The sequence below is a fragment of the Lactuca serriola genome, chromosome 8 (assembly GCF_051521515.1).
Source record: "Lactuca serriola cultivar US96UC23 chromosome 8, Lser_US96UC23_V15, whole genome shotgun sequence".
In the NCBI taxonomy this organism is placed as follows: Eukaryota; Viridiplantae; Streptophyta; class Magnoliopsida; order Asterales; family Asteraceae; genus Lactuca; species Lactuca serriola.
Genome location: NC_136415.1, coordinates 125,022,773 through 125,031,387, shown reverse-complemented (window position 1 = coordinate 125,031,387; position 8,615 = coordinate 125,022,773). Strand labels below are relative to the sequence as shown.

The window sequence follows — 8,615 nt, the reverse complement described above, 5'->3', positions numbered from 1 at the left end:
AAAGATTTGACAATTTTATAGTTTTAAAGAAATTTAATATATAAATAGTTAAAAATACTATGAAATTAAAAATTATACATAAGATTATTAATGTCATTTGAGGCAATTGAGATGTCAAACAAACTAAATAAGTATCTAAAAACTATTTTTAAATAATAAAAAGTATCCAAATGATTTTTTTAATTAATTAACAATAATAATATTTAAAAAATAATACTAAATCGGAAAATAAATTAAAATAAATTTGTACGAAATTAAAGATTGCATCTGCAAAACAATAAATGGTATTTGTAAAAACCATCACGATCAAAAATTGAAAGTGACCAAATGAGTTGTTTTTAAAATGATTTGATATAAAGTTATACACAATTTATTCACCTGTAACTTTCGAGTAAAAACTAAAATTGAGATGTAATTCAATAATTGATATTTGAAAAAATATATATAATCATGACGGGGAGCTAAAAAGATGGTAGAAATGAGTTGTTTTTAAGATTAGATTGAAATATGTATATTCAAGTTGATTAACCTAATAATATTGAAATAAACCCTAAAAAAATTAAGAAAAAAGTGACAAAAAACTCTATTTTATAATAATGAATTTTTGTCCTAACAAATAGCTTTTAATTGATTAACCATTAAAAATGATACAATTCTAAAATATGTTTTTTATAAATCACTTAACTATCATAGTAATTGGAAATAATGGTCCCTGTGGTTTTTCAAAATTTAAAGTTTAGTTCCCGTGGTTTAAAAACATCATAGATGGTCCCTGTGTTTTCAAAACTTTTCATGATTGGTCCTTAATGCTAACTCCGTTAAGTGTTGTCCGTTAACTGAAGGGCATTTTCGTCATTTCACTACCACATGGACCATTTATGATGTTTTCTAGAAATCAGCTTTGAAGAAATATTTCAGTTTTGGGTAGGATCTATCTTTAGAACAAACTGCAAGGACTGAATTTGTTAAGTTTGCAAACCCGACTGTCTTCTTCCTAGCAGATCGATTTAACGACTGTATTCATTCTTCACCATTTTAGAAGCCTACAATTTGATTCCTTTGAAATGTCAATTGTTCACTACCCTAAATAAATTATTTTTTGTCCGTTACGAGTTCCTCCCCACCCCCTTTGAGCCTCAATACCGAGTGAATCGAAAAGAAGAAGTTACAATCCATAGGCTAAGGTGAAGTGTGTGCAATTGTTTCAGCTCGTTTTCTAATGGGATTACAGATCAAACATTAGTTGAAACGTTCCAGTTCAACCCACATGGTTTACAGATGAGCATTGAGGGTGAGTGAGAGGGCCACTAAGGCCTGTTGAGAGTGTGTATGTGTGTGTTTTACTATTTTTGTGTGTTTTGTTGTGTGTGTGTGTCGCCAATGATAAAAGCAAATAGAATAAATGAAGCTCTTGTTGGCAGCTGAGGCTACCATGAGATCTGGTGAAGGTGAAGAAAGACCGAGAACGAAGAAGAAAAAGAAGTCAGAAGGAAAGAAGTTGCCATTGTCAGTTGGTCACCAGTCGGAGCACCCATCGGAGTCAATAACAGAGATTCGAAAGAGAAAGGAGGGTGCTAGGTCTCGCCTCCGAAATACCCTTTCACAGTGCACTGGAAGTGCTCGATGAAACGCCTGAGATAACCTACAACTTAATTGAAGGTTTTTAATCCAAACAAATCAAGAGGGCCATGGTTATATTGCCGGAAATACCCTTTCCCAATTACTTCACGGTGCACTGGAAGTGCTCCCCTGTAGAGTGTGCCCTGTGATTGAAGAAGAAGAAGAAGAATTAGGAGGGGCATGGGATGTTGACTTCAACTGTCGGGTTAAATACTCGCAATCGACTTCAAATGAACCATGGATTCGTCTGTTAAATCTTCAAAACATTGGGTTATTGTGGTTTGATTTGGTGTATTTTGTGTGCGAGAGAACTTGGAGTTGTGGATATACAATGGCAGGTTTCTTTTTGGAGAGAGAGAAAAAGAGAGACCTTTTATAAATAATTATATTTAATTTTTTCTTAGAAAACATCATAAAAGGTCCTGTAAGAGTGAAATGATGAAAATGCTCTTCAGTTAACGGACAAAACTTAACGGAGTTAGCAATAAGAACCAATCATCAAAAGTTTTGAAAGCGCATGGACCATCTATGACGTTTTTAAACTATAAGGGCTAAACTTCAGATTTTGAAAAATCACAGGGACCATTTATGATGTTTTTTCAATTGGAAATAACAATAAATCCAAAACTAAATTTATTTTTATTCACGTGCAATCTTCATTTAGATACTATAAAGTGATATTTATCTCGTCACATATTTAAAATAATTACAAAATTTATAACCTTAAATTTAAAACTACTTTAAAGTTAAAAATATATTAGTCTTATTTTACCAAAAGATATTATTATGTTAAGACAATCATTGTTAATTAATAGCTCTAGAACTTATAAGAATGGTTGAAAGACATTGTACTAAGAACCTATAAGGGAGTTTATTAACTAAATGTAATTGGTGGCCACAATCTAATTGTGACATACATATGTTGGTATTTGGTAAGTACGGAAAACTACAAAATTATGAGATAAATAGATAAAGAAAGATCCTGTAACAGTTCTCAGAAATCTTATATGTTTTGGTTCTAATTATTTTTTATTTTTTATAAAATTTATTATTAGATATTCATGACATATTAAATGAAATAAGAAAATTTTCATATTAAAGCAATTGTGCTAAAAAAACAAAAAAGAAATTGAATATGTCATATCCAATATGTCTGATTCCAATATAGATGACAGATTCTTAAACACAAATAATTTTAAAAATAAAAGTTCTAATTTTTTAAACGGTTGTCTTCAACGTAACTCAAAATTTAGCTACTTTCAGTTAATCGCTTAAAATTTAGGTTTACACCTATGAAATTTTTAAGCCCTTCTAATTAAATAAAGGCTATTTTTATTTATAATATTTTTAAATTTAAAATTTTGTTTTTATAACCATTTCAAACAAAGATTTTGAAGTTGATATATATATATATATATATATATATATATATATATATATATATATATATATATATATATATATATGTCATGAACTTGAATCAATTAAAATGGTTTCGGTTCCACACTTGCAGATTATTCATTGGCTTTGTTTTGGTTTCAAAAGGAGGTAACAAGCTTAAAATGGTGTTCAATAACTTTAACTCATTCAATATTTGCACTCGTAGGTAAACAAAATATCTTTGGTATATTTATTAAGTCATTTTAATGGATTTTAACCAAGTAAATTCTTAGGAGTCATTCAATATGTCAAAAATTGTCATCTCTTTCCGTATCCCTAACTTACAATTTTTTATGTTTAAATCTTCCTGTTTAATTTTTCTTTTGAAATTCTAATGTTGGTTTTACTTTGTCGACCGTATGTTACATAAGTTATAACCTAGTTTAAAATAATTACAAAATTTATAACAACTTAAATGTAAAATTACTTCAAAGTTAAAAAACTAAATTAGTTATTTTTAATATTATATATTATAATTATATTATTATATTTTACTCGACATATTTATATTCGCCAAATATATATATATATATATATATATATATATATATATATATATATATATATATAAAATCACAAAAAAAAGGTCCTAAGTCATTTACCCTAGAAAGTAATTTGGATTTGATCGAAATTTTAATTTAAAAATTACTATTATTTTACACAAACAGATATTTTTTCGGATCAACCCGTTTTCTTAAATGTTGCATGTATACTGCACACGGGTTGCTGTGTCTAAATACATTCGCCGGCTCAAGAGTCGTGGACCCACAACAATCCAAATACAACCATGGCTGCTCCTTCTGCTTCTTCTTCTCTCAGATCCTCGCCGCTATTCACAGCTCCACCATCTGAACTTATCAATCACCGTGTAAGTTTGTCTATGCTTGTATTTCTTCAAAGTTCTGTTACCCTTAACTAGGTTTTTTGATACAACGAAAATGAAAATTAACCAAGAGGACATTTCAGCAGTGGGGTCTTGTCATTTACTAATTTGAATCCATACCAAAATGAATTTGGTCACGAAATGCGATTGCATTCCATTTTGACATCAACACATAAAGAAACTACAGTTTAATTGGTGAATTCTGATGAAATCAGCCAAATACCTAGATGAATTAGAGGGTTTTGGCTTAGTCTGAGATTTACATGTTTCGAATTTAAGCTTTTCGTATGACATTTTAGGGGGTTGCTAGTTTTGGGTGTACATCTGGTGTTGTAAGCAATCGTTGTTCGAATTCGCTTGGTGAAAAATTGATGCTGCGCTGCTCAAGGGAAGACAGGATGGATGTGAGTGCATCGGCCGTCGTTGAAGGACTTGCAGAATGCTTTGATGGTAGCTGTCGGAAAATTCTTCAAGCTGTATATTTCAAAGATTTCTTATCCTTGTGGTTGTTTTAATGGCAGATTCAATGTTGGAAACCGACATTAGAGAGCCTAGCGTATCGACCATATTGATGAATTTTGAAAACAAATTCGATCCTTATGGTGCAATGAGCACACCACTATATCAAACTGCTACTTTCAAACAAGTAAGTGTTAAGAGTTAAGACTCTGTTTTGCATCTCTATGAATATACCTATTTATGGGATTATAATTGGAAAGTTGTTTAATTTTTGTGATTTTGCAGCCTTCTGCAACTGAAAATGGCCCTTATGATTACACTAGAAGTGGCAATCCCACACGTGATGTGTTAGAAAGGTTTAATCCCTCATTTTATTTTTTAATAAATTGTGTTTTTTTGTCACATATTATTTTAACATTATTCTCCTTTCTATTTTCAGTCTCCTAGCAAAGCTTGATAAAGCAGATCGAGCATTTTGCTTTACTAGTGGAATGGCTGCTTTAGCTGCTGTCACTCATCTAGTAAAAAATGGTAAAATCAAAAAAAAAAATTGTTGCCTTTTTATTTATTTATTTATAAATAATAAATAATCCATCCATGATAATGATAATAACATTATTCTTATAGGTGAAGAAATTGTTGCTGGAGAAGACATATATGGTGGTGCTGATAGATTACTCTCACAAGTTGTTCCAAGAACAGGAACCACTGTTAAGTTAGTATTTTACAGTCTTTGAAAATTCAAATTTATTTATATTTATATCCATAAATTTATGATATATTTTTAAAAAAAATCATTAAGGCGAGTGGACACAACTAACTTAGATGAAGTTGCTGCTGCAATTGGCCCCAAAACTAAGCTCGTGTGGTTGGAAAGTCCAACCAATCCTCGAATACAAATTTCTGATATCCGTGTAAGTTTTATATAATATATTAATATTACATCATGTTTTGATTATCATTTTATAAAGGGTAATAACGACTTTTCATTTCATTTCAGAAAATAGCAGAGATTGCTCATGCTAATGATGCTCTTGTGTTGGTGGATAATAGCATCATGTCTCCTGTATTGTCTCAACCCTTGGAACTTGGAGCAGGTATATTTTTTATAAAATGTAACGATTTTTTGTTTTTTATATATCTGTAATATTAATCGTTTCTTTGTTTTTTAGATATTGTGATGCACTCTGCTACAAAATTTATTGCTGGGCATAGTGATGTCATGGCTGGAGTGCTTGCTGTAAAAGGAGAAAGGTGTGTACATTTTTTTTAATGAATGAATAAAGATACATTTATGAATTATAATAACAAAATGCATGAAAGATTTATACTTAAAAAGTACTATAAAATCCTTTGTGTTTGAAATAGGTTGGCAAAAGAATTGTATTTTTTACAAAATGCTGAGGGGTCTGGGCTTGCACCTTTTGATTGTTGGATTTGCTTACGTGGCATCAAGACAATGGCTTTACGTATTGAGAAGCAACAAGTATTATTTCATTTTCATACATATATCTTCAATTTTTTTTTGGGGGGGTTTTATTACTTAAAGAAAAAACATTTCTTTAATGGTTTTAATCAGGATAATGCACAAAAGATAGCAGAATTTCTGTCCTCTAATCCCCATGTAAAGAAGGTTAATTATGCTGGACTTCCTAGTCATCCTGGACACTCATTACACTACTCTCAGGTATTTACATTTTTTACCCAAAATATTTGTATGTTGCTATTTTGGGCAAAAAAACAAAATACATTATTTTTTGATGATTTGATTATGCAGGCAAAGGGGGCAGGATCTGTTCTGAGTTTTTTGACAGGGTCGTTAGCACTATCTAAGCATATAGTGGAGACTACCAAGTACTTTGGGATAACTGTTAGTTTTGGTAATAATTATAATTTATTTCTCTCGATAATTGTTTTTTTTTTTTTTTGTTTGAATGATTTTTATATATATATATATATATATATATATATATATATATATATATATATATATATATATATATATATATATATATATATATATTTTTGATTTTTGTAGGGAGTGTAAAATCGTTGATTAGCATGCCGTGTTTCATGTCGCATGCGTCAATACCAGCAGAAGTTCGTGAGGCGAGAGGTTTAATGGAAGATCTAATTCGGATATCTGTTGGGATTGAAGATGTCAATGATTTGATTGCTGATTTAGATCATGCAATTAGAACCGGGCCCATTTAGGGCTTTTTTTAATTCATTATTGGATTTCGGTGTTTTATTATTACACTTATTATTATGACATCAGTTGACTTATAAAACGTGAATCATGACAATCACAAGAAAGATTCCATTGCTCTTAGTTGGAAGCCATTATTTGCTACATTATACTGTAGATAATTAGATGTGGTATACAGGTGTCTCATTTTGTCCACATGGAAATATATGTTTTCTGATAATTTGGAGGAAACTAGATAGCATATGAAGAACCAATAACCAACTTTGAGTCCAAAAATGCAGAGTTAGTTATCGATTCAAACAGTAATACTTCAAAGGAATACTATAATTTCAGCCTAACATCTTTTTCAATCGGTTCTTTACTTTCTTTGTGATTAGATGATGAACTGAGTGCACATGAGAACAGCCTAAAGAGTATTGTATATAGAAAAAACGAGTTAACAATAATGACCAAAAATTGGAATGAACAATTCATATATTTATCACAAAATAACCATTTATTTGATAAAACAATCATAAAATACAACTTTTTTTTTTTTACTAAAGTTTACTTTTTCTGATTTTTTCTTTCGGAGAGACATGTCATTTTTGCAAAATAAAAAAATTGTGAAAACGTCTAGCGTATGTTTTTATTTCCAATGTAAACGAAATTAGGCTAAACAAAATCGGTTAATGTGTGAGATTTCTTTGTTTGGTTCTTGTGGAAGACTTTTTGATATTTTATTTTACAAAAATGACATTATCTTTCGTGAATTATGATTTCATTAACAATTTTACAGGTCAATCAACATTTCTCGCAAAATTGATGATTGATGGTCATTTTATTTTAAATATCGAAAAAACAGTCCTTTTGTGATAGTCTTTCATTTATGGTTGTTATTAATTCTTTTTTACTCGATTAGTATTTTAGTGAACGAACTTTCAAAATAAAGCTCGAAGACATGTGTTTCCTATAATTAATAATCAAGAGTAACCGGTTATGTCAGATAAGATACAACATCTGAAAATACATTCACAATGCGTATAGCTTGCCAAAAATTAAACTCGCAATAATTTGGAATTCTATTAAGAAATTTTAGTTAATCTTTGTTTTGAAGATGTTTCACTACTCAAGTTTTTCATTTATGTGAAATGAGTTTTAGTTTTGTTATTTTTCTTCATCAAGAAATTTTGTCATTATATATGCCATGGAGAAGTTCAGTGCATGAGTTGATAATTCATTAACATAAAAAACATGATTTAGACAAACAATTATCCTTAAAATAAATAAATAAAATAAAAACTGGTACATAATTATTTACCATTGGACTTGATATGTATAGTTTTGTATTTGTTCCTAAGCTTTAATAGATTTTTCTTTTTTGAATTCGAAAAGTAAATTATTTACTTCAATGATCAAATCATCAAACAGTAGCTTTATGAAAATATATGATTGGTTGTTAGCATATCCATAATCACACAAATCACCTTATGGGAGACATTAAGTGCAACACAAGGTTTACCATGTTCACTGATTTCCCTACAAATCACACAATCCCCTAATGGGAGACATCAAGTAGAACAAGTTTACTCGATTGATTTGCCTGGTGGCAATGTCTCATATCATTTCATCTTTTTTTTCTTCATTAAAAAAAAAAAGATAAATACACTCAAAATAAGATTTAACAAGTAAAAAATTGAAATACAATTACCAACTTACACTGTTACACAAATGTTCACCGATGGGGTTTTTGTAGGCCTACTAAAACCAACTCAAATTTAAACATAACAAAAGAATTCATGCATCTTGTATGTATGGAATCTATAACATAGACTTGTATTTCCTTTGATATTTTATAGAACAACACCAACTCTAACGACAGAATAAACCGAAGGAAGAAGGTTGAACAAAAATAGTGAGACTCTATGGTGACTCCACCAACCACCACTACCTACCTACACTTTCTTTTTCCATGTCAACTTCCACAATCCCCAACAAAAGTTCATTATTAAACAGTTACACCAA

The 8,615-nt window shown here is 29.9% G+C and overlaps 1 protein-coding gene across 1 annotated transcript; it reads left to right on the top strand.

The window, feature by feature from the left end:
• Window positions 1-3,772: 3,772 nt before the first annotated feature.
• CBL (cystathionine beta-lyase) lies at window positions 3,773-6,734 on the top strand. Its single transcript, XM_079016679.1, has 13 exons — window positions 3,773-3,928; window positions 4,243-4,393; window positions 4,465-4,589; window positions 4,688-4,758; window positions 4,842-4,933; window positions 5,030-5,117; window positions 5,205-5,316; window positions 5,403-5,499; window positions 5,575-5,656; window positions 5,771-5,888; window positions 5,982-6,089; window positions 6,180-6,282; window positions 6,441-6,734. The coding sequence occupies exons 1-13, from the start codon at window positions 3,848-3,850 to the stop codon at window positions 6,614-6,616; spliced, it is 1,404 nt and encodes a 467-aa protein (XP_078872805.1). The 5' UTR covers window positions 3,773-3,847; the 3' UTR covers window positions 6,617-6,734.
• The last annotated feature ends 1,881 nt before the right edge of the window (window positions 6,735-8,615 follow it).

Bases quoted from the DNA above. Each gene is read 5' to 3' on its own strand.
- CBL (XM_079016679.1), top strand. From the start codon at position 3,848: ATGGCTGCTCCTTCTGCTTCTTCTTCTCTCAGATCCTCGCCGCTATTC. The intron at 4,759-4,841 runs GTTTAATCCCTC...TTCTATTTTCAG, and splicing joins ACACGTGATGTGTTAGAAAG to TCTCCTAGCAAAGCTTGATA. The intron at 5,889-5,981 runs GTATTATTTCAT...GGTTTTAATCAG, and splicing joins TACGTATTGAGAAGCAACAA to GATAATGCACAAAAGATAGC.